At 48.0% G+C, this 24,536-nt stretch overlaps 7 protein-coding genes and 2 non-coding genes across 9 annotated transcripts; 5 read left to right on the top strand and 4 right to left on the bottom strand.

The window, feature by feature from the left end:
* Nucleotides 1–966: 966 nt before the first annotated feature.
* ASPWEDRAFT_109063 (calcium-transporting ATPase) lies at nt 967–4,180 on the top strand (the record flags this gene model as incomplete). Its single annotated transcript, XM_040828052.1, has 4 exons — nt 967–1,084; nt 1,181–3,654; nt 3,714–4,036; nt 4,093–4,180. The coding sequence occupies 4 exons, from the start codon at nt 967–969 to the stop codon at nt 4,178–4,180; spliced, it is 3,003 nt and encodes a 1,000-aa protein (XP_040690413.1).
* A 1,139-nt stretch (nt 4,181–5,319) lies between these two features.
* Nucleotides 5,320–7,093, top strand: ASPWEDRAFT_108598 (putative l-fucose permease; the record flags this gene model as incomplete). Its single annotated transcript, XM_040828006.1, has 6 exons — nt 5,320–5,454; nt 5,531–5,631; nt 5,688–5,905; nt 5,968–6,312; nt 6,368–6,804; nt 6,896–7,093. The coding sequence occupies 6 exons, from the start codon at nt 5,320–5,322 to the stop codon at nt 7,091–7,093; spliced, it is 1,434 nt and encodes a 477-aa protein (XP_040690414.1).
* A 739-nt stretch (nt 7,094–7,832) lies between these two features.
* On the bottom strand, nt 7,833–13,770 carry ASPWEDRAFT_50184 (uncharacterized protein; the record flags this gene model as incomplete). The annotated part of the gene is made up of 8 exons (XM_040837395.1): nt 7,833–9,283; nt 9,347–10,246; nt 10,300–10,447; nt 10,511–10,628; nt 10,689–10,717; nt 12,661–13,022; nt 13,076–13,121; nt 13,177–13,770. 8 exons carry the CDS (start codon nt 13,768–13,770, stop codon nt 7,833–7,835), a joined length of 3,648 nt encoding a protein of 1,215 aa, XP_040690415.1.
* Nucleotides 13,771–14,188: 418 nt separating this feature from the next.
* On the bottom strand, nt 14,189–14,328 carry ASPWEDRAFT_t106. The gene has a single exon. It is a non-coding gene; the product is annotated as a tRNA-Thr (tRNA).
* A 344-nt stretch (nt 14,329–14,672) lies between these two features.
* ASPWEDRAFT_t105 lies at nt 14,673–14,812 on the bottom strand. The gene has a single exon. It is a non-coding gene; the product is annotated as a tRNA-Thr (tRNA).
* Nucleotides 14,813–15,917: 1,105 nt separating this feature from the next.
* Nucleotides 15,918–16,570, top strand: ASPWEDRAFT_108960 (uncharacterized protein; the record flags this gene model as incomplete). Its single annotated transcript, XM_040828041.1, has 2 exons — nt 15,918–16,055; nt 16,115–16,570. 2 exons carry the CDS (start codon nt 15,918–15,920, stop codon nt 16,568–16,570), a joined length of 594 nt encoding a protein of 197 aa, XP_040690416.1.
* A 442-nt stretch (nt 16,571–17,012) lies between these two features.
* On the bottom strand, nt 17,013–17,653 carry ASPWEDRAFT_170251 (CFEM domain-containing protein; the record flags this gene model as incomplete). The annotated part of the gene is made up of 3 exons (XM_040830584.1): nt 17,013–17,302; nt 17,361–17,493; nt 17,567–17,653. The coding sequence occupies 3 exons, from the start codon at nt 17,651–17,653 to the stop codon at nt 17,013–17,015; spliced, it is 510 nt and encodes a 169-aa protein (XP_040690417.1).
* A 1,467-nt stretch (nt 17,654–19,120) lies between these two features.
* ASPWEDRAFT_107199 (putative MFS transporter) lies at nt 19,121–21,142 on the top strand (the record flags this gene model as incomplete). The annotated part of the gene is made up of 6 exons (XM_040827870.1): nt 19,121–19,339; nt 19,409–19,798; nt 19,854–20,330; nt 20,381–20,789; nt 20,843–21,010; nt 21,072–21,142. 6 exons carry the CDS (start codon nt 19,121–19,123, stop codon nt 21,140–21,142), a joined length of 1,734 nt encoding a protein of 577 aa, XP_040690418.1.
* A 718-nt stretch (nt 21,143–21,860) lies between these two features.
* ASPWEDRAFT_170253 (uncharacterized protein) lies at nt 21,861–24,463 on the top strand (the record flags this gene model as incomplete). The annotated part of the gene is made up of 4 exons (XM_040830585.1): nt 21,861–21,936; nt 22,015–22,098; nt 22,179–23,552; nt 23,619–24,463. 4 exons carry the CDS (start codon nt 21,861–21,863, stop codon nt 24,461–24,463), a joined length of 2,379 nt encoding a protein of 792 aa, XP_040690419.1.
* Nucleotides 24,464–24,536: the final 73 nt, after the last annotated feature.

The raw sequence follows: 24,536 nt of genomic DNA on the forward strand, positions 1-24,536 counted from the left end.
TCAAACGAAGAAATGGTTGGAAACAAATAGTGAAGATCTTTTCATTTCCCTGCGCGCATCCCAGCCTCGCACTTCTCCCCATCACGGCCAGAAGACGAATGATATTGCGTGGTTCGGCTGTAGGGCTACTCTAGTATGACTCCATAAGAGGGTCTCGTCTCGGACAAGGCATCATCATTCTATTCTTCGGAGGAGGGGAAATGCGGTAAATTTTACGAGTCTGGAGAAGAAAATAGTACTCTGTATTATTATTCCTTTTTTTTTTATCAAAAGCTATGTAAAATTAATAGAATATTTTTATCATCATGTCCAAAATACCACATGACATCAAAAGAGATCAGCGTGTTACACAAATCTACACAGCCCCAGAAAGTGGAATGGGCTCCCTCCACGACAACCGCCGACAAACGATCCTATTCCCGGCTTTCAAACTCAGCCCTGCAGCCCTGTGGGTGTCGTCTGGTTGTTTTGCGCTTTTTGGAAAGCAAATGAACCGGGGGTCCATACCGTAGCGTATCCAGACACCGAAAGAGAACACGTTGAGGCACAGTTCCTGGTGGATCGGACTGGCTGCATCATCCTCTCTGTGTCTCGCTCTCTGTCGCGCGCTCTCTTTCTTCAATCCTCTCAAAGCCACGCTCATTGTGGATTCGATCCGATTTCCTCTGTGTTTCTCCTCTTTTTTAGTAGCCGCCAGTTATATCCTTCTTTTTCTTTTCTTCCTTTTCCCTTCTCTTCTTCTTTCATCCCTCTGCTTGACTACTCGCTCGGGTATCTCATCCTCCCGGGGCGACTTAGCAACCAGCTTCCCGTCCGGCCACTTGGCGTTCATGTATTATCGCTCAGGGTAAAAGCAAGGAACACGTTATCTGTCTCTTTCTCTCTCTCTCTCTCTTTTTCTCCTCTTTCCTCCTTCACCTTCCCGGCTTACAAAACAATTGTTGTTTGCCGCGTTGGTGTTTGACGATGGACAATTCTTATCTCTACTCTCCAGCCCAGGCGCTGGAGCATTTTGCTGTCAAGGAGTCTTCGGGTCTATCGCAGACCCAGGTCTCCAAGTCTAAGCAAAAATATGGTCCAAATGGTCTGTTCCTCCGAGTCCAATGGGGCCAAAAATAGATCGATCTCTATTGTTATGACGGTGTAGAAAAACATGCTGACAAAACCTCTCTTCCTATAGCTCTCGCCGAAGACCCTCCCACCCCGCTATGGAAACTCGTGTTGGAACAATTCCAAGACCAATTGGTCCTTATCCTCTTAGGATCAGCTGCTGTATCCTTTGTCCTGGCTCTGTTTGAAGAGGGTGATGATTGGACCGCATTCGTGGATCCTGTTGTCATCCTGACGATTCTCATCCTCAATGCTGTCGTTGGTGTGACCCAGGAGAGCAGTGCGGAAAAGGCGATTGCTGCTCTTCAAGAATACTCGGCCAATGAGGCCAAGGTGGTTCGCGATGGTACTGCCCAGCGCATCAAAGCCGAGGATCTGGTTCCTGGAGATGTCATCCACGTCGCTGTGGGAGATCGTGTTCCTGCCGACTGCCGAGTGCTTACGATTCACAGCAACAGCTTCCGTGTTGACCAAGCCATCCTGACTGGTGAGAGTGAGAGTGTTGCCAAAGACACTCGTCCTGTCCAGGACGAGAAGGCTGTCAAGCAGGATCAGGTCAACATGCTTTTCTCGGGAACAACCGTTGTCAATGGCCATGCTACTGCTCTCGTTGTCCTGACTGGCGGGTCGACTGCCATTGGTGACATTCACGAGAGCATCACCTCCCAGATCTCGGAACCTACTCCATTGAAGCAGAAGCTTAACGATTTCGGTGACATGCTAGCCAAGGTTATCACGGTTATCTGTATTCTCGTCTGGGTTATCAACATTGAACACTTCAACGACCCGTCGTTTGGTGGCTGGACCAAGGGTGCGATCTATTATCTCAAGATTGCTGTCTCCCTAGGTGTGGCTGCCATTCCCGAAGGTTTGGCTGTGGTAATTACTACTTGTCTTGCTCTCGGTACTCGAAAAATGGCCAACAAGAACGCCGTGGTTAGGTCTCTGCCTTCGGTTGAAACCCTTGGTAGCTGCAGTGTCATCTGTTCTGACAAGACCGGAACCCTGACCACCAACCAGATGAGTGTGGAGAAGATTGTTTACCTAGGCAAGTCTGGCAAGGTTCTTGAGGATATTGACGTCGCCGGTACGACCTTTGCACCTGAAGGAAAGCTCTCCCAGAATGGCAGGGTTGTCGAAAACCTCGCTGCCACATCGTCGACCGTTCGCCAAATGACCGAGATCATGGCTCTCTGCAACGGTGCTAAGCTGTCTCACGATTCGAAGACCGGTGCATTCTCTAACATTGGCGAACCAACCGAAGGTGCGCTGCGAGTTTTGGTTGAAAAGATTGGAACCGATGATGCCGCTACCAACCAGAAGTTGCTCAGTCTTCCCGCCTCCAAGAAGCTTCACGCTTCGAGTGCGCACTACGAAGCTCGTCTACCATTGAAGGCTACTTATGAATTCTCGCGTGACCGCAAGAGCATGTCTGTCCTCGTCGGCGAAGCAAAGGAGCAGAAGCTTCTGGTCAAGGGCGCTCCCGAATCTATCCTCGAGCGCTGCTCACATGTACTCCTGGGTACCGATGGATCTCGCGTGCCTCTCACCAAGGACTACTTGGATTTGTTGTCTAAAGAGCTTGTTGAATACGGAAATCGTGGTCTTCGCGTCATGGCTTTGGCCAGTGTTAACGATGTGGCTGCTAACCCTCTTCTGCACAATGCCCAATCTACCGAAGAATACGCTCAGCTCGAACAGAACATGACTCTCACCGGTCTTGTCGGAATGCTTGACCCTCCCCGTCTCGAGGTTGCTGATTCTATTCAGAAATGCCGTGCCGCTGGTATTCGCGTAATCGTCATTACCGGTGACAACCGCAACACCGCCGAGTCTATCTGCCGTCAAATTGGTGTCTTTGGTGAGGATGAGGACCTCAAGGGAAAGAGTTTCACGGGTCGCGAATTCGACGGTCTGTCCGAGAGTGAGAAGCTCGAGGCCGTCAAGACGGCGAGGCTGTTCTCCCGTACTGAGCCTAGCCACAAGTCGAAGTTGGTAGATCTCCTTCAGTCCCTTAACCACGTGGTTGCTATGACTGGTGATGGTGTCAACGATGCACCCGCCTTGAAGAAGTCTGACATTGGTGTCGCAATGGGTACTGGTACCGATGTGGCCAAGCTGGCCGCCGACATGGTTCTAGCTGATGACAACTTCGCGACCATCACCGTTGCCGTCGAAGAGGGAAGATCGATCTACAGCAACACCCAGCAGTTTATCCGATACCTGATCTCGTCAAACATTGGTGAGGTGGTCTCGATTTTCCTGACCGCCGCACTGGGCATGCCCGAGGCTTTGGTCCCTGTGCAACTCCTTTGGGTTAACCTTGTGACTGACGGCTTGCCCGCAACCGCCTTGTCGTTCAACCCTCCCGATCACGATGTGATGAGACGTGCTCCTAGAAAGCGTGATGAGCCTTTGGTTGGCGGCTGGCTCTTGTTCAGATACATGGTTATTGGCACATACGTCGGTGCTGCCACCGTCTTTGGTTATGTTTGGTGGTTCCTCTACAACCCTGAGGGACCCCAGATCTCCTTCTGGCAACTGGTAAGTAAATCGAGTTACCTAAGTTTTCAATATTGAATATTCACTAATACCTCCTTTAGTCTCACTTCCACAAGTGCTCTGCCCAGTTTCCCGAAATTGGTTGCGAGATGTTCTCGAACGACATGTCGAGATCGGCATCCACGGTGTCTCTCTCCATCCTCGTGGTCATTGAGATGCTGAACGCCATGAACGCCCTTTCGTCCAGCGAATCCCTGGTTACTTTTGCTCTCTGGAACAACATGATGCTCGTTTACGCCATCATCCTTTCCATGTCTCTCCATTTTGCCATCCTGTACATTCCTTTCTTGCAAGGATTGTTCTCTATTCTTCCCTTGGACTGGGTAGAGTGGAAGGCTGTCCTGGCAATCAGCGCCCCTGTCATGTAAGCTTCCCGCTTGACGCCAACTAAATAACCGGACTTTGCTAACTTGATAATAGATTGATCGATGAGGTTCTAAAGGTCATGGAGCGTCGTCTCTACACCCTTCCCGCTGAAACCGCTGCCTCGAAGCCCAAGAAGGCATAGAGATAGGATGATGCAGTGACGACTAGACTTTCAACGGGCATGTTTCATAAATAGACAAACATCGACCCTTTGAATTATGTATGCATTTCTTTTTTCATAGTGTGTTGGGAGCTAGACAGCATATTATATGTCCTATACTGTATGAATTTACTATTCCAAAATCAATGGGTAGCTTTTCTCGTGATTAGACTGTTTCCCACTCTGTTCTTAACCTAGAGCCGCAGTGTCACGGGGAAGGAAACTTCTTCCTTTCGACACCATTAATTATCCTCGCCATGGTATTCAACCAACGTAAAGGTTTTGGTTTTGTTTTATTCTTGTTCAATCCAGTGGGCTTTGAGGTGTACTGAAACCGAAGACTCCAGCGATATGGAAAATAAGTGGTCTCGCATGATGATACTTTGTTTCATTATTGGACTCTCCGGTGAGCCTTGAGTGCCTAGATAGTCAGTGAATCAGAATGCCTATTGAGTATTGAGATACCCCCATGCAATGACACGCATACTCAATGAGACGCTCGGTGAGCAACAGAACATGCTAACCATGTCCTCTTTATCGATACAGGATAAGTCAACCCGGCTAGCTATGGAGTGGATTGTCTCTTACCCCACTGCTGGGTAGTATCCATAATCCATGCGGTACAATGAGCAAAAACCCCAGAGATGCCAAGCAACAATTATCCCGCCCGCTCAAAAGGTTCCATTCTCAATACAAGGATTTGCTCTGGCGTACTGCGCATATTTGTTCCTCTCGTTGCTGAGTGGGCAAAATTCAGCTATTCGGGCTAACCGCGGGGCTGAAATGAGTGTACGTTTCTAGTGTACCTCTTTCCGACGATCTTTTCCGTGGGCCGGGTGGTTTCTGTCCGTCTGTTCGTTTGAATCTACGAATCATGTTACTACAATGAGCAAGGAAAACTGGTTCCTGTCATAAACGTGGGAATAATCTGCAGGCATTGGGTCAAGATCATGTTTGTGATACCGCGATGTGGAACAAATCTCCAGCAATGGGGAGTTCCTAACTTTTCGCCATCCTTCTTCGGCTTTTAGCTCATGCGAGGTGGGGGGTTTCTGAAAAGAAAAGCATCTCATCTTCCGATTGATAGCTGTCTGTCTTTTTTCACACCTCTTCCCGCTAGCATGGGATTTTTAAATTTTCTGAAAAGCCGTGGAGGGCTGCGGGTGGATAATACAAAAACTACATCGGCAGCGACTCTCACTTTACGCCAGAGTCTTTGGCCCCTCATCCTCGTTACGACTCTTTTCTTTCTGTGGGTATGTGCTGAGACACCAAGGATGGCCCTCTTCCGATTGACGATAACATGCTAACTAACAATTTCCGTACATGTAGGGATTTTCCTACGGTTTGCTGGATACTTTGAATAAACATTTCCAAAATACTCTCCACATCACTCGAACTCGGTCATCGGGCCTTCAAGCTGCGTATTTCGGGTATGTCCCTTGCATTGTGCAGCAAATGCATGCGTGAACACACCTGACGGAACTAGAGCATACCCTCTCGCCTCGTTAGGCTATGCCAATTGGATTCTCCGCCACTTTGGATACAAAGCCGTCTTCATTTTCGGATTGACGCTCTATGGCATTGGAGCTCTCTGCATGTGGCCCGCGGGTCTGAACAGAAGCTTTGGTGGCTTTTGCGCGTGCACCTTTGTCATCGGTTCGGGACTGGGAAGTCTAGAGACAGCAGCGAATCCATACATTTCTGGTGAGAGCGATTGGCTATTGGAATCTTGTCCCCAATATCAGCTTTCGCTGACACGTGTGCAGTCTGCGGTCCCCCACGGTACTCGGAAATCCGAATCAACCTTGCCCAAGCGTTCAACGGTATCGGAAGCTGCGTCGCACCGGCATTGGCCTCATTTGTGTTCTTCAGTTCGACTGGAGATGGTGTGCAAGCTCTTGAGCGCGTACAATGGGTCTACCTCGCTATTGGAGTCTTCGCCTTTGCTCTTGCCGGCGTGTTTTTCTTATCCAACATCCCCGAGGTCACAGACGAGGACATGGCCCTCCAGGTTGCGGAGACGCAAATTGGTGAACAGGAAGTACCGTTCCGGAAACATTACAATCTGTTCCATGCCACCGTGGCTCAGTTCGGTTATACCGGTTGTCAAGGTACACACCCTCATGTCACATATAGTTATAGGACAATTCCACTGACAATATCCAGTCGCCATCGCAAGCTACTTCATCAACTACTGCACCGATGCCTCGCCTGGGACCTCCAGCGCCACGGCCTCCAAGCTCCTGTCCGGCGCTGAAGGCGGCATTGCCGTTGCCCGGTTCATCGGCGCCTTCTTGATGAGATTTATCAAACCACGCTTTGTCTTCTTTGGCTACATTTCATTGATGGTTGCTTTTCTGGCTGCATCCATCACCCAACGAGGCAGCACCGGTATAGCAATGTTGTTCATCGCTATGTTCTTCGAATCCATCTGTTTCCCCACCATCCTGGCACTCGGTATCCGCGGTTTAGGACGTCACTACAAAACTGGTGCAGGACTCATCATTGGTGCTGTCTGTGGTGGTGCTGTCGTACCTCCTATCCTTGGTGCCGTGGCTGATAGCCGAAATAATACCGGATTTGCTATGGTCGTTCCTACTATGGTATGTATACACCTTCTCTCTTCTCCCTTCTCCCTCTCTTCTCTTCTCTTCTTGTCCAGTCTGAGGAATATCCGTTAACTGATAACAACAGTTCTTGGTCGTCGCTTGGACGTACGGTCTCGCTGTCAACGTCGTCCCCTCGTATAAAGAAACAATCGACACAGTTACATCAAGTAGCATTGGTCTTCTGAATGATGGAAGCCCCAAATCCGGATCCGGCAGTGTCTCTCATGATATGGAAAAATCCGAAGGGGTTCGTGTACAGAAGAATGAAGCAGAAGCTGTTTGATGTGGGAAAAGTTACGACATCATGATATTTAAATGGGTCCACGTAAAATACATCAAGCAGTTTATTGATTCTATATATATAAAATGGTTTGGTAACTAATCCAAGAACAAACTGCGCTTACTCTATGTATATGACACGCATGCAATGCAATGCAAGGAAAAGAACCAAATCACCAATTATCAATATCAAACAGAGGGAGACATGCTTTGTTGATCGCTGGATATCATTCCTTAGTGTCTGGGTCCAGGAACCAGCCCTGTCAAACACTTTTCTAACATGGATAACACAGATGAAAGGAAAAATTGGCGGCGTGTGACGACACGCAGGCCAACAATAGAATGATCAGTTGAAGCAACATTATAAAGAAAGATGGTATAACAAGATATACAGAATGAAAGGTCGAAAAAGGGAGGGATATGCGTATAAGCGGGAATTTGGACACAAAAAGAAAAAAAAAAAAAGACATAAGTGAGTGTTGCCGGAAAAAGGCGAGTAGGAAGGTCGAAACATCAAAACCATCACATCTTTTGCCCAATCCAGAAATGCATCCTAAATAAAATCCAAATGAAAACAAGCGCCATGTAGCCGCAAGAAGGGGTATAAGGATTAAAAAAAAAAAGATATACAATAAAAATAGACAAGCAATGAATCGGAATATCATCTAACCAGATTCTGCATTGGCATCATAACACAATGTTGTTTCTGGAGTCCTTCAGCGTTGGGCCATTGCAACCCCAAGTCATTTGGCAGAAGCTACCGAGTTGGGGGAGGCATGAGCAGTGCTGTTTTTGTCAGGAGTATCCTGCTGAGCAGATTCTGCTGCAGCCTCATCTTTCGAAACTCGCAGGGATGAAGAACGGGGAGGGCGAAGCGGGCTCGTGTCGAGGTCAGGAGCAGGGGCCAGTCCAGAAGTAATGTCAATCTTTGAAGTATCTTCAGATTTGACTATTTCAACCGGCGAGCCTGGATCCCCGATGTCTTGATCCTCTGGGCCTCCAAAAGTGTCCACTTCCTCAATATCCTCGTCCTCCATATCTTCTTCTTCCTCGATGATCTGGCTCTTCCGTGGTTGCCGCCCCGCAGCCGCGCTGGGCTCACCCGTGCTAACTCCACCGTTTGGGAATTCTGGTGCAGCCATTCCGCCAGACACCATGAGATTGGCCGTATGGATCATAGGACCCTTGAACGCTGATCGCTTGCGTCGAGCAAAAACCAAGCTCGACGAGGGTGAGTAGAGCAACGGTGCCGGGGCTGCCTCATTGAACATTGTCTGGATCTTCCCATTGTTGTCATTTGGTTCCTTGTATCCATTGTTCGGCCCTCGTACAAGGCGAATATTACTAGGGAAGCGGGCTGATGCACCGGGAGTGGTCGGTAAGACCTTAAGTGACGAGTGTGGGGACTTCGAAGTGCGAGCGGTTGGGGTCGACACAGATCCAATGCTATTTGATGAGATGGAGGAAGCTTTCGAATGGGTGTGAGTGTGGTGAATGCTCCGGATAGAAGAAACAGAAGAGGAAGTTGACTTGCGACCTCGCAACCCGGCTGAAGAGCGTCGGTAGGAGCCCCGTGGCGTAATGGGTGACGGTGATAGCGAATTGCGGTGGCCCGCATGGCTTGTACTCAGGGGCCGTGGCTGGCGAGGGAACGAATGGCGGTGGTTGGGATAGGAAGCGCTGCTGGGAGCAAGGCTGCTGGCATTAGATGCACGTTTAATCTGCGTTGGTGTTGCCAAGTTGCTGGGGTCAGCAGTGGGCGAAGAAGGTGCCATTGGCTTTTTTCCAGCCTCCTGTCCCTTTGCAGGACTTAGCTTGTCCGGAAGAAACTTTCGATGTGTCCCTGATCCACCAGAAGCTTTGCCGTGGGGAGATTTGGCCCTTTTCGCAGACTCGACGAACCAGTGCTTCAGCGATGCTAGTTGACTGATAATCGGGTATTGGTGGCGACGGCCAGTGCGACGTCTGAATATCCCATCGCGCTGCATTAACTCTGGCTGGGAAGCGCTGACGTGCAGCGTGCTCTGACGCCGCCTCTTACCATCCTTTGGTGGTGGCAAGGGACGACGCCTAGTAGAGCTGGCAGATCGGATGGAATCCTTATCGACTGGCGGAGGTGGTGGAGTGCTGACCTCGATGGGCTGCGTGGGAACTGGTTCGGGCAGAATGGGTAGTTCAGGTACTACAAGCTGGGCTAAATCAAAGAAACACTCATTAGACAACCTTTCGGGGCATAGGGCATGAAATTCCAACTCACAAGGCAAACTTCGCCTGTCCCTCCTTCCGCGATCCTGCACCGGTGTGCCCGAAGCATGGCCCTCTTCATCAACCTCCACTAAAGCAGCCGATATTTTTTCCAGGCGGCTACTGGCCGCACTCAGCCGACGCAGGTTCTTCGCTTCTGCTTCCCGTTCTCTCCGCTTGCGCTCCCTTTTTTGCTCTTTTCGCTGCTCCTTTTCAATCAACAGCGCCCACCAGCCGGCGAGCGGATCACATCGTTGGGCGAGGACACTTTCAATCACTTCATCGATGTTGACTCCTGCGCTTTTCATCCGTTGCAAGGTGGTCTTCTCTAACGGCGTGGTGAAGGCCGATGGCCGAGGGATTTTTAAGATCGCAAGCTGTTCTGGAGCGTGCTCCGCAAGGAACGAATGGGCCATGATCTCCTGTAGACTGGGTCGGATAAGCGGTCTTTTCGATAGAAGTAGATTGATGAGTCCCTTGGCATCCTCCGGGAATTTGTCGTTGTACACGGGCTCTTCCGAGAGAATCCTGGCCTTGGTAACTTGATCATCATCCTCGTCAAATGGTAGCTCCCCCGCCAGGAGTGCATAGAGAATAATGCCTAGACTCCAAACATCAACCTTTTCCCCAGCATACTTTTCAGCTTTGAGCATTTCCGGGGCACTATAGCAGATGGTCCCGCAAAATGTCTGTAGGTAGCTCGCCTTGCCCTCATACTCTCGAGTAAAACCAAAATCGCAGAGTTTGACGTTTTCATTCTTGTCGAGCAGGATATTCTCCAACTTGAGGTCCCGATGAACACACGACTTGCTGTGAACATATGCGACAGCGCCGACCAGCTGCGTAAAAATTCTCTTGACCTTTTCAACGGGCAGCGGGCCGTGGCGGAGGAGATAGTTATAAAGTTCGTCACCTTGACCCATCGGTCAGCATCATATAATCGCGATATTGATCAATTTATCGTACCAGGGCAGTATTCTAGTGCAAGCCACACCAACTTTTCTGTTACAATAACCTCGTAGAGCCGAGCGATGTGGGGATGGAGGAACTGGCGATGGTGGTGGATTTCACGGGCGAGGTTGGGGTCGTCCTTACTGGACGACTTGAGCACGACCTATGGGGAAGCGGATTAGATGTTTGTTCGCACCGTTCAAGGGTCTAAAATGTGTGTTCGCACCTTGGATCCATTGGTGAGCTTGTGAGAGGCGAGGTAGACCTTCCCAAAGGAACCCTTCCCAATTAGTCTTCCCAAGGTATAGTTTCCTACGCTTCGGAGATCCTTGGACGAAAACTCTCTGGGAGTAGAAAAAACATCAGCGTCGGTATAAGGTTGAGCAAGGTAGGTGTTTTCTTACTGCAGTAGCTCATTGTAGGAGCTGGCGAGCTATAACAGCATAATCTTAGGTCAGCCAAAAAATCCCATCTGATAATTTTTAAAAAAAAAAAAAAAGAAAAGAAAGAAAAAAAAGAAAGAAAGAAAGTCGCTAGGTCAGATATTCCAGGCATGACGTAGGAAAAAGAAAGAAAGAGAGAAGAAAGAGCATGACCGACGGGGGTGGGGTATATGTATTTTCTGATAGATCCCGGTTTGTGATGTATCAAGGAGAGGAAGAACGGACCTTTTCCTTTTGTTTTTGGGCTTGAACCTCCGCTTTTGTCCTGACAGGCGGCATGTGTTACGATGATCTCCGGCCGTTTCGATCAGTCCCGCGGGCCAGAGTTATAATGCGCGCGTGATGAGTTGGTATAACGAGTTTTTGAGGAGCCGTTGGTCGCCTGCGGTTGCCATTCAACAAAGTGAATGAAAATGACGATAGGACGATGACGATGACTGCGAGACCACGGAGGTCGGACGGAGACCAGCAAGACTGAGAATCAAGGAGTGGACGCGGTTGGAACGATAAGCGACAGAGTCGAGGTTCGCATAAGGAGACGAGAGCGATCGATGGAAGATAAGAGACAAGCGAACAGGAATAATAATCGAAGGTGAAGGAATAAAAAACCGCGACGACAGACGACAGCTTTCCCCGAGGTCGCGGAATAACTGGGTCTTTTCTTCGGTCAAAGAAGAAACGGACGGGACGGCAACCTTGGAAACTTGGCTACGTAACTGGGGGGGGATGACAATCTGGAGTCTAGATGATTAGCGAGGTTTAGGGGATGGCTAGTGAATCCGCTTGTGTCAATGAGAAAAAAGATGGTTGGTGAAGCAGAAGTCGCATACCAAGAGATGATGCAGACACAGACTCGAGGGGTTGGAAGAGAGAAAAGACGACGGGCGATGGTGGACGGTGGATATCATGCAATGCAATAATATAACACTAACACTAATAATTAATGGTGACGATTATCATCACCAACGGCAGGGGGGGGGGGGGGGGGGGGGGGGAATGATATGCACTCATGATTTATTCAAGACATGAAGTTATTTATGATGGCTGATTTAAGCATGAAGCTTAGAAAATAATGCGAACGTGGGCTGTTTCAACTGTGTACAAGGGGGGAAATATGTATCAAACAGCCCGACACCTGAATTATTGGAAATTCTACTCCATACAGGTTTGAAGAAATCGTTTTTTTTTTTCTTTTTTCTCCTTCTTCTTTCCTTCTTTCTTCCTATCTTTTCATTGATTCTAATATGATTCTAATATATTATTTGATTCAATTCGGTTGTCACATTTCTCCTTCGTTACTTTGTTATTTCTGGTGGATAAAAGCATTGGCAGCCCCTGAGTCTATTTTAGAACAAAAGAGCCACTTTTATATCACGTCACTGAATCTTCGGGGTATTGATAGCATCATGAACCTATTCCTTTGGGATATTCGACATGATCTATCAAAATAACAACATGAACCCTCCAGCTTTGGCTTTTATCGCAGTCAATAAAATAAGCGCATCTTCGTTCTATAATTATCGTGACTGAATTCTACGGTATATCGGTCTTCGGTCAAAATGTCAAACTGGCCATAGCGTCGTGTTATTTTCCCTGCCACCAAGGAAGCGATTGGAGATGTTGAGCTGCCCGTTGACTGGTACACAGGGCTGGGTCTACACGGTCAAGGCCCAGTTCACCCTGGAACGCAAGAGACACCATGCCAAAGTACGAGTGTAGAAGATCTACATATTTGATTAGGAAATCATCGGCCTACACAAGAGGATCCAGCTTACCTGGTGGCTCTCCTACGCCTTTCCCAAAACCACCGACGAGATGTTGTGTCTTTTCGAGAAGGTATCGTCGGTTGCGAGCTGCATCCACCAGAGACAGTCGATCCATCATCTATATCTCAAATTAGTTTGTAGATTTAGTGGCAGCCAATGACTCTTACCGCCAACGTTGCTGTGTCCCAAAATGAGTAGCATGTATCAGCGATCTTGTTACACCGCCCATTAAAGCCTGCCCAGTATAAAGATTCTTCTGTAGGTGGCTTTATATCAGCCAAGGTGGCAATCTTCCCATCGAAGCCGAGTTTTTGTACGCCTTGCTGTAGCTCCTGTATCTCGGAGCTATCGTTTTCTTCCGAATCAGATTCCTCCTCCTCACCAAGTACGGATGTTTGTCTCGAAACGAGCCATCTGACCAGGGATTCGAATTCTTCCGTGCCTGGTGAGAGAAGCCTAGCCGATTGTGTGTCATTTGAGAGTCGACCGAGGAAGGATAGAGCACCAACGGCACAATACGTCAGACCGGCTATAGTGTGTGAGAATATATCGCTATATATATGAAACGCAAAAAGTACATACCGTGAGACTCGCAAAAGGGCGCCTCTGACATTCCACCGTCGTAGGTCTTGATATCGCGTCAGTCAATGCGATGAGGCAAGACCATAGCAAACCATGCTTACCTGACAAGCTTCAATAAATTCCACCAACTTGCCCACATTTATATCTTTCACCTCTTCAACCCCCTGGCCATTCTTCCCTCTCAGCATATACCGGGTACCAGCTGCGCAGCAGCAATATCTTAAATCACGTCCTCCTTCGATTTCTCCACCTGGGCCGAGGACCTCTCCAAAGCTTCCATCTTTACGTTGCAGCTTTGGTAGCCACTGTAAACACTCTGTCCGTTTCACCCTCGAGAGGTCATCCCCCAGTAGGATGAGCACCACGATTGCAAAGAACGTCGCAGGGACATTGGCCGGATCCCAGCTTTCGTTCTCGGGCGTGCGTCTCTCCGAGCCAAAATCTGTCCCTGTAAACCCGCGAAATCCACCCGATGGCACCTGGCAGTGGTAGACCCATTCGATGTACGATTTTCTTTCTGCGGGGGAGGTCTTTTCCTGCAACACGCCTAGGAGGTCCAGCCCAGCGACCGTGAAAAAGGCGAGAAGCATACGGTTGGAGTCATTGGAGGTATAAAGGCTTGGCAAGAATGTTTTGAGACATCGCAGGTAGTATTTGACGTGACGTTCTTTGTGGAAAATGGCTTCGTCGGCCATCATGTCGGATCGAGAGTCGGAGGTTTGAAGCGTCGTCCAGTTGCGGAAGGAGATATCAAATATGACAGGAAAGAAAAAAATAAACCACAAGGATGCTAATAATCAGCGTTCATGGAATCATCTGTCGTCTGGTCGTGGGGGAGTTTCATCACCTTATGATCGATCCCATCTTCATTATTTTGCGGGCGGGTTCTTATCGGAGTTAACAACGGCTCTAACCCCACATGGTCGCCGTCAGCCTAGTTCCCTACTATGACGCCTGTAAGCGGTCTTGAGTATCAAAATAACCGAGATGAGAGACTCCAATGCTATCTTATACAGCCTGGTGGCATAAATATTTGTTTGTTTAGGTTATTTATACATAGACTGCACAATGCGAAATTAGAAACTATGTAAACCAACACAAAAAAAAAATTTGGGCCCGAGCCGGGATTTGAACCCGGGGCCTCTCGCATATCGGATGGTGAACCCCTTGAGTGAATGTTAGTGGTGTACATTTGCGATACGGCAAATTGCTGAACTTACAAAGCGAGAATCATACCACTAGACCACCCAGGCTTGAGTGACAGATATTCTTTCAACAAAGAGATATCAGGCCTCAAAGGGAAAAGGAAAACTCCTTATAAATTGGCATGCACTGTACCTCCATATCTCACTGTTTACCGCCTTATAAGTTATTTCTGCCACCCTCTTGATCAAGACTCTGCCCACAGCCACCCATTATTTGTAGAAATATAATTTAGGGTGGTTCAGTTCCGTCTTTATTTTATGATTTAAAAAATAAGTAGTTGTGTGTGTGTATATTTGAGTGGGTTTTTTTATTTGTTTTTTATCTATTAATTTTTCCCTTGCAAAATCACCATACTGATATGAGACGAAAAGAAAAAGAAAGAAAAGAAATGGGCCCGAGCCGGGATTTGAACCCGGGGCCTCTCGCATATCGGATGGTGAACCCCTTGAGTTGCTGTTAGTTGAAGTACTTTGATTTTGGCTGCCTGTGCGAACTTACAAAGCGAGAATCATACCACTAGACCACCCGGGCGTTGATGTGGCAAATTTTGCAACCCTGACACTATCAGCTGCTGATCGTACCAACTCTGATGTATATAGGTACACTCCGTGAAGGCTCGGCCAATGCAGGTTATGGCTTCAGATGGTTGGACGTTGCTCATATCTTGAATCTCTGTTTAGTGAATTCACTTCAGTTTCTATATCTCTTTTCTCATTCAAGACGTAGTACTTTCTCTATTGCGCCGATCAGATGAGTCCGCTATGTTAAACTATAAAGGCGATGCTATTTGGAGAACCCGAACAAGGGGATTATTGGTCCAGTGGTCTCGAATTCTGTATCACCATTATTGCAGAGTGCATTACTCAGCATCGAGGGCAGAAACTGGTAGACACCAGATAAAGCAATGGCCTAGAATAAGGAATAAAGACGCGCAGGATTGGAAGAGCAAGAAGTGATTGCCAAGTCTAACTCAGTAAGATAATGTGATTCATCTTACATCTTTGTAGTCAACAATTGCCGAAGTTCTTTTGATGACTGCGTGGGGAATTTGAAGGGGGGGGGGGGTTGATATCGTCAAAGCGCTAGAAGGATATACCCAGCCAGAATATATGTCGAGGCATTGATTCGAAATGGCAGAGACAACAAAGCGATTTTACCATGAATAAAACTTCAAAAGGGCCACGCAAAATTCAAGAAGGCACTTATTTACCTAATAAAGGAAGTTAAAAGAGCAAGAGCAAGAAAGGAGTTCAAAGACAGAAAAAGCTGCTAGCTGCTAGATCAAGGCGAGAGGGAAAGCATAGCAATTTGAGGTCGTCAGTTGCGGACTGCTCTTATTGCAATCATTGGATCAGTATTCTGTATGTCTAAATTGAAATAAACTATGTAATACAAAATATTATCCTTGTAATTCTTATTGAAAATTTTATCATTATTGTCAATATCCTTTGTCCCTATTTCCTTACTAGCAGCCGCGGCTTTGTCACCGCCACGCGATGATCCAAAAAAAGGTCGAGACCCCAGGAGAGCCAACAGCAAGGCGATCAACACCATCTCTTCCATCTTTCATGCTCAATTCTTTTTGAGCATTACAACCACTATATACGGCCCGTGGTATTGAATATAATTGGCAACAATGGGGCTGTTCTCATCCAAAACCCTCATCAAGGCCCATGCCTTGTTTTTGTTTGTGATGGCCGTGTACCTGACCAAATCCCCCGAGGTCATCACCGATTCGGATGTGGTTTTTATGGTGGGCGAGGTTCTGCAGATAGTACGTTCATGATGCATGATGCATATCCATCTATAATCTTTCATACTGACAGCGAAAAGGATGCATCCCCTCCCTTTGCCCGCCCTCAATCTCCCTTTGCAATGTGCGGCATCCTCCTTATCGCGGACGCCCTCGTCGACCTCATCATCGTGACCAAGGTACCCCAACTCAACGAGATTCTCGCCATAGCCGAAGTATCTAGACGTGCATCCTCTATCCCTGTGGCGGGTGCCATGCGCTTGAACCCGTTCATGGCGCGTCTCGCGAGTCTCTACTCGGAGATTTGGACGCTGCTCTCCGCGTCGCGCTTCTGTCTTTTCTTTGCCGTGTCGTTTTTCATCTACCAGAGTAAACCGGGTGTTTGGGGTATTGGCACATCGTCATTTGGTGGGGACGAGGCTATTTCAGCATTGGATCATTTGAAGAACCGGGTGGTTTTTACATATGGGTTTATGGAAATGATGTTCTGGCTTTGGGTGTGTTATTCTCTTGCCCTTTGGAATTTGGGTTGCTGACACGGATAGATTTACCTGACCCTTCGCGACGAACGCCAAGAGGCAGCTAATCGCCTGGCAGAGCGTGATCAGTAGATCTCTCTCTCGACTTGCATATTTCAGGCCGGAGTACATGCGGACAAAATGTATACTAATAGAGGCATCCAAAATTGAATAGATTTTTGTCGTTTCGCTACTTTTAGAGGCAAGTATAGGGTCAACGAATGGCCATGTGACACTGAGATAAAACTTACAGCAGGCCATACACCAGTCAGATATAGAAGGCCAAAGGTTCGTTGGTTTTATTACTATACTATGACTCTTTCCATCACGCGCAATTATTATCTCAATGATCAAAACCCCACTTTCTACTAACGAAAAAAGGAGCTACCTCTCTACCTGACATTCCTTCATTATTCTTACCATAACATCGCCTTCGAATGGTGAAACAAAATTTCCATTCCTATGCCAGGAACGCCATTGCAGCGACTCCCATGGCCGCATAGAGAGTGGCATCCTTATTCTGAGCTACCAGCGCTGCGCCACCGGTACTAGTGGCAGTACTGGCAGCCGACGTGATTGTCGATGAAGCAGCGCCAGCACCAACACCAGTTGTCGACATCGATGTTCCAGTAGCGGTCGATTCTGTCTTTGAGGTGGCTGTCGCTGTACTTCCACTTGCACAGCTAGCAGAAGTGGGGAGGTCACCAACGCCAACGCCGCTGCAGATTTGGTCCGCGAATTTAATTACACCTAGTGCGAAATATTATCAAGTGATAATTGTTTGAGAGAAATTGTGGGCAATGCATACCGGCCTGCTCTGTCTTTGAACATTTACTGGCAACACAGCAGGAGATACTCGAGATGAATGATTTATCGGAGCAAATACACTTGGCGTCAATGGAATTGCAATGCGAGGGGATCGAGCCAGTCGCGCAGTCTTTCTGTATATTGGTTTAGTTCGACGCATTCAACCTAGGCGTTAGTGATCATGGAATCGCGATTTAAAATACATACAGCACAAGCGGGAAGGTCAGACAGACCCATTGCAGCAGCAGTGCTCAAACAGGCAGTGAGGGCGAAAGAAGTATATTGGAGCTTCATGGTGAATGTCTTCTGATAATAGATGGTGAGGTGTACTAATAGGTCAGGCGGCAGAGAATGTATTTGAACAAAGAATGAAGGAAAGAAGAAGAAAAATATGTCCGATCTCGATAAAATATGAAGAAGAGGAAGAAGAAAAAGAATCAAGAGCTTCCCCCACTCAGGGTGACACTGCGAGGGAGCTTGTTTCCACGCCTTGCCTCGCGGTCATGTATTCCGACGCCATCACAACATGGTGATTACCGTGGGTTGAATATCCAGGCCACTCGGAGTTTCAAACACATGAATACTGTACTCCACCATCAAGGTCGACTGTGCGATTTATAAAGCTGATTGGCGTATTGGAGACTATCATTGCCTGAATCTTAGATGCTGTTCTTGGTATCGATGCTGAGAGCCGAGGTCACGATGATCCATCATCGTATTACTCGTATCAAGGACCGTCATTATTGAATCACCATACGGATCGATATCTGAGAATTAAACAATTTCTTAATACATGAAAAGAATCTTTTTTCAAGTTTTCAAGCCCAGTCGAACCATTTTCGTGTCGAATGTTGGCCACTTGGGCTGGTGTTTCACAGCTTCACCAGCCTGGCCCTCCCCGCCAATTCACTGCAGATCCCCCAGCCATCAAACCTTGTGGTCAGCCACTTTGGCTTGGTCATTGTATTTTATTTTCCTGTCATTGAGAAAAGGAGGATTGAAGATGAAGATTTATCTCTTCTCGTTTTTTATAATCTTTGCTCTTCACTGTCTCTGTATCTACTTTGCTTCATCGATTCGTCTATTCAAAGGAGGAGAGGGCAGAGGTTCTCTTGATGTCCCTAATCCCATTGACAAATAACTGGAAGGTTTTTTTTGACAGATCAATATGGAATAATAATAAAGTCACCTAGCTTCTATGCATATAGGAAATAAATTGCCCAGCAGAGAAACCTTCTGATTCTAGTTGGACGAGGTACTGTACACAACCATGATGCTATTCATTGACAGTGTAACAGATGAAATACAGCTTATGCAGGCAACACAATAACAGACCCTCGCTGTTTATCATCAAGTAATCTCCTTGAATCTGAAGATGCACTGTAAGAGTAACTGTAATTAATCTTGTGTATCCAGAGAAACCCAGTTTGTACAACCGCGGGACGATCCTCAATCACAAGATGGAGATGACATCTTTTTCTCCGCACTCAGAGGCACTCTTCCCTGGGTGTGTTTTGAGTGCCTCAAAAATGGATATTCCAACTGAAACTACAGGTCCAATCAGTTTGAAAGTGTCTGGTGGTCTATCTAATAAACCATCCAGTGGTTATACTTGATGCCTTCACCCTGCGTCAGGCGGTCCAGACTCTAATCCCGCCATCGACTACCCGTTGATTGTTTTTTAATTGTCATCTTTCTTATTATCCTCGATATATTCCATATTTACCTAGTGGGCTATCTCTATTTTTTCCAATTTTCAATATGGGACTTGGTGTGTTGGAGGTTCCCAATGTCCCACATGTTCCTGGTGAGTTTTTTTGTAATAGATGCAAGGTATATGCTTATTATCGTCTAGGTTCCTCCTATATTTTAGAAGAGAACCACTCAGATAGTGCCGCCTCAAGCCTCAAGCATGATCTTTCAGGCTCAGCTCCCACCGTCCTCGTTCCTCAGCCAAGTGACGACCCCAATGATCCATTGGTATGCCCTCAGAAATTTTACGAACCACTGCAATTGGGGACTCTGTTCTGATAGAGTCATTCGACACAGAATTGGCCATTATGGAGGCGCGATGTCATCCTAGCTGCCCTCTCCTTCGTTGCAGTGCTCTGCTCAACGACTAGCTCCCTTATGGCTGCCAACACCGTGACAATTGCCCTCTACTACGGGAAAGACTTCACCTCTGTCGCTCTTCTCACTGGATACCACCTCTGCGGTGTGGGGGTTGCGGGGATCTTGATCGTCCCAACAGCACGGGTATGGGGCAAACGTCATCTGTTTGTCCTGGGGAATATCTTGATGGTGGTTAGCTGTGCTTGGGCAGGGGGGAGTGGCTCGAACTATTCCAGCCTTTTATGGGCTCGCATCTTTCAGGGTGTCGCATTGGCTCCCTTTGAAGCTCTGGTGAATGCATGTGTCGGTGACCTATTCTTCGTCCACGTATGGTTCTTGTTCGCGCCTCATATAGATTAGATCGATGTTAACTAGGGACCAGGAACGTGGAAAGAGAATGGCGCTTTCGAACGTCGCTCTGTTTGGAGCTGCCTTTTTGACGCCGGTTTTGGCTGGCAAGATAACGCACAGTCTAAGTTGGGAGTGGACTTTCTACCTCGTGGCCATTTTCACAGCGGCAGCTCTGCCGTTGACGTTCTTTCTTATCCCCGAGACGGCATTCAGACGTCCAGAATACTTGAACACTGATTTCGAAAGTGACTCCACACGTCAAAGTGAGAGTGTGGTTGATTCGCAGTGGCCACTTAGGGAAACTTCCGAAGAACACCCAGTCTTTGAAGAACAGAAGCAGTCTTCGTTTATTCATAATAGGGGAAGAACTGATAATCCCCAGGAATCTTCCAGGAAGGACTCGTACCTGAAGACACTAAGGCTCTTCAACGGGCGCAAGTCTGATGAGAACTTCTTAAAGCTTTTTCTGAGGCCATTTCCTTTGTTCTTCCACCCTGGAATTCTCTGGGTAAGATTCACACCACTGTATACTTCCTTCGCTTTGTCTGACTGTTACAGGCTTGCTTGATCCAAGGTGTTCTCATCGGCTGGACTGTCTTTATTGGAGTTGTCCTGGCTGCCATCTTCTTGGGGCCACCCCTATGGTTCAATGAAGTTCAAACTGGATACCTTTACACTGGCGCCTTTATCGGCTCCATTTTGGGCTTGATCTTTTCAGGTCTACTGTCCGATTCGATCAACAAGGTGATGATCAAGCTCAACAAAGGAAAGTACGAGCCCGAGTTCCGCATCCTTCTCGTCGCCTTCCAATTGATATTCAGTGGAGCTGGATTGTACGGGTTTGGTATTGTGGCCAACGATGTTGCGAGATATGGATGGCTTGTGGTAGACGTTTTCATTGCGTTTGTGATTATCGGGATGGTCATGGGCGCAGTTTCCAGCTCGCTATATATTGTGGATGCACACCGTAAGTTATTGACTACTTAAAAATTGGGGCGATCACACCGCTAATTTCCGCAGGTCAAATTGCCATCGAAGCGTTCACATGCCTGCTCATATTTAAAAATATGTTCAGCTTTGTTTTGACGTTTTACGCATATGACTGGCTTGTGTCGAACGGGATCAAGCCTGCATTTATGGCAATAGCCAGCATCCAAATGGGCCTTTGTCTCTTGAGCATTCCTATGTGTGAGTATCTATTTTTATGTTGAATATTTTATCAGCTGCTGACCTGATTGTTTAAATTTAGATGTTTGGGGGAAATGGAATCGCTTTTTCTTCAACCGTTGGGACATTTTGAAAATACTGCATCTCTGGTGATAAGGAAATTTATATATAAATGAGAGCAATCGCGTTTATGATTGAATGTTGATGATGGCCAAGTTGGTCGATAATAATTCAGCTATAGATGATCTGCAATCAAGATCTGCAAATCTTCACCAGGGTTCAGAAAGGGATCGTAGGAACTCTTGAACCATCCGGTCTGACCCGCCCGGAGAGCTTGAAGCAACCTCATGATGGACAGTAGAATCCTGTAAGCTTAAGAAAATATCCTGTCTGATCAGTCGAAAACGGAAAGGAGAGACTCCATCCTGCATGGTGGAAGAATCACCACCCAACTGAAGCAGCGTAGATCAACGATGATCATCAGGAACCAACTGCAACATAAACCAAACAAGAAGAATCATCATCCCCATCGACATCATGACATCAGTGACTCGATAATACCACTATAATGAGCAGCTCTTCACCTCCTCAACCTTATGTTGCTAGGTCTCACCCTAAGGGCAGATCGTAGCATCCGTGGATCGCCCCTCTGCAACCGACGACGTCACAGATCTCCAAGCTTCCGGACTTCCATCCCAGTGTTCATCCCCATCCACCTCTTCCCCCCCCTCCTCCTCGCTCCCATCCCTTTTCTTCCCCGACTGGATCGCCTTTTCTTCTTCTTCCCCTCTTTGCTCCGTCCAGGATATGCCTGTTGTCGTTGTCATCCCTTACTTTCTGCGATACTCTGCAGACCGTATACTATCGTATCATGGCGACCATTGAACAGCCTCGAGATCGTGTTAACGCGATCACGCGTTCCCGATCTGCCCGGCTAGCTGACCAAGGTGAGAATTTGATATTATTTTACTGACATCGCTGCAATTGAGGGCACTATTTTCTAATTTTATTCTTGTCCAACATAGCCGCTACAGCAGCCCTCTACGTTACACGCCCTGATCGCAGATTATCTGTTCGCGAGCCTGCGGCAGCAGAGACACAGCTCTTTAGTAAGAAAACCTAATCTATTTTCTTTCTTATTGGATTTTTAATCTCGCATGGATACTGACTATTCATCTTGTGACAATAGAAGATACCAAACCTACACCCCACCTCAGTCATGCGTCCGCAGGGGCCGTTCTCGCCCACGCCAAAAGCAAGCCATTCGAAATCTGGAGACCTGGGAAGCTCCCCGCCGCAGAGAAGGCCGCCTATCATGTCCAAGACTACCGTGCTCCGGAGATTTCCCTTACGAGCGAGTCGAGTCCTGAAGGATACAAAGCTGCCATGTCTGCTATTAGAGACCGTCGAGCATCGGCAGCCTTAAACCAGGATGCTTCTGCCACGGACCAGACCGCTGCAGATGGAAGTCGCAGACCAAGTGAACACGACAAAGCGATCCTGGCAGCGACAGGAGCTTTCCGTAGCAACAGACAGAGAGCCGATTCCTCACCAAGCAAGCCCACTGCTCAGTATGATGCGCCCAATATCACTTCGGCCACGGAGGAAGAGCCCCTCGAACACCTGGACAGTGCGAATGAAGCTAGCAGGATACACCACATCGCGAATGCCAACGCTCGTCTGTACACCGCATCTCCGCCTGTTGCAGTTGAGACGGAGGAGCAGAACAAGAAGAATGTGCTGCGTGCGGCAGCGGTCTCTATGGCGCGTGATATGTACAATATTGCAGAAAGCCGCGATGCGCAAACGCCTGGTGCTGCTGTTTCTGCAGCCCAGAAAGGACATAGTCGCACGCGTTCCCAGAGATCCGTCACCAAACCAGATCCAAGCGCCCTGCAGCGAGCAATGAGTCTCCAGGAAGCCGCGCAGAAACGTGCAGCAGAGAAACTAGCTCTTATGCATGATGAAACCGCGGCTTATCAGAATTACTATGGCACTGGGCCTCAAGCTGCTGCACGTTCAAGCTTGGTTCGCAAAAGGAGAACATCGGTCGACACAGATATTTCTAACTTTGATGTGGAACGATCCGTGGAAATCAGAAATCAAATGTCGAGCTTGCGGACAAAGGTCAATGCGGTAGACGAACAGAGGCAGAGAGACCGACTTCTTCTCATGGAAGCCGCAAGGAGAAACGTTGATGCCGCAATTCACGACATGGAGTTGAGAGTCTACGCGGAGACAGGCCGCGCTCCGCCCTCCAAGCAGAAGGAGTGGGAAGATGCAGCGTATGAACATGCGCAAAGGGAATTACAAGAGATCGAGTCGCAATACACCGCCCCTGATAGGGTCAACATTGGTGCAGAGCAGTACATGGACATGGCTGATGTGCAGGCCGTGGCTCGTTCTAGGGTCCAGCCTACCATTGACGAAATTACTGACCGTGCAGACCAGCAGAGAGCTAAAGACTTGGAGGCACGTCTGGACGAGGATGAAAGAAAAAGACGTGAAGACATTGAGCGTCAACGGGAGGCTGATACGAGGGCTGAAGAAAAACGACAAATTGGTTAGTATTACTACTCTGGATGATGGCTCTTTGGACAATGATTCTAACCCTATCTGCCGTAAATAGAGGCAGAAAAACAAGAGGCGAAAGAGAAAGAAGAAAAGTCACGATTGTGGCGAAGGAAGTCAAAGCGAAGTCGCGATAAGGAAGCTCCCGTTGAAAAGGATGGTGCACCAGATGGCCACGTTGTGGGCGAACCTGAGCAACCTTCTGCCGAAACTACCCTCCCAGAGGCTGTTGAGGAGGATAATGCTGTTGCCGCCTCTGGTGCTGCGGCAGCCGATTTGAATGCCGCATCCCCTCCAACATCTCCTCGAACAGAGTCAAAGCTGAGGAACTGGTTCCGAGGTCGATTAGGCCGCCGATCTAGTGCCAACGCGCGTGAGACCCTAGGTGAAACGGAAGAAGAAAACGGAAGAGTACCAAGCTTCGCGGGAGGTGCAGCTTTGGCCAACGTGAATGATTCTCGAGGAGCGGCACTCAGCTCTCATCCCATTACAGGAACTGATCTTAATGAGATGCAGAGAGCATCCTTTGGTGAAGGTGGTGGTCTTGAGCAAGCAAGAACTACCGAGGACCAAGTAGGTCAGCAAGCCACCAAGGAAAAGTCGGGGACAAACGGTGAGCAGAGACGCTCTCGTCTGAGGTCTAGCTTCATGAAGATTGTCTCCAAAAACTCGCAAGAGCCCAAGACGAACGGTACTTCGGGTCAGGAAAACACTTCTAGACGCGGTTCTAAGGCCGTAGAAGGGGCAGAGCACGGCCCCCCTGATGTGCAGCGTTCAACAGCAGCCGAGAGGGAAGACCTGCGTGAGAGTGCCACCGAACAAGGCCTGCCTGTGCCTCCTGATATGGCAAAACGAACTAGCAATAGCACAGCTCGGGGATCTAGGTTTTCCGAGGATCTCTGATGAATCTTATTGCTTTTTATGTCATGTCTGAATTTTTTATGAATTTTTCTTTCTTGTTTCTGTTGTTTCATAA

Source organism: Aspergillus wentii (assembly GCF_001890725.1).
Source record: "Aspergillus wentii DTO 134E9 unplaced genomic scaffold ASPWEscaffold_3, whole genome shotgun sequence".
NCBI lineage: Eukaryota > Fungi > Ascomycota > Eurotiomycetes > Eurotiales > Aspergillaceae > Aspergillus > Aspergillus wentii.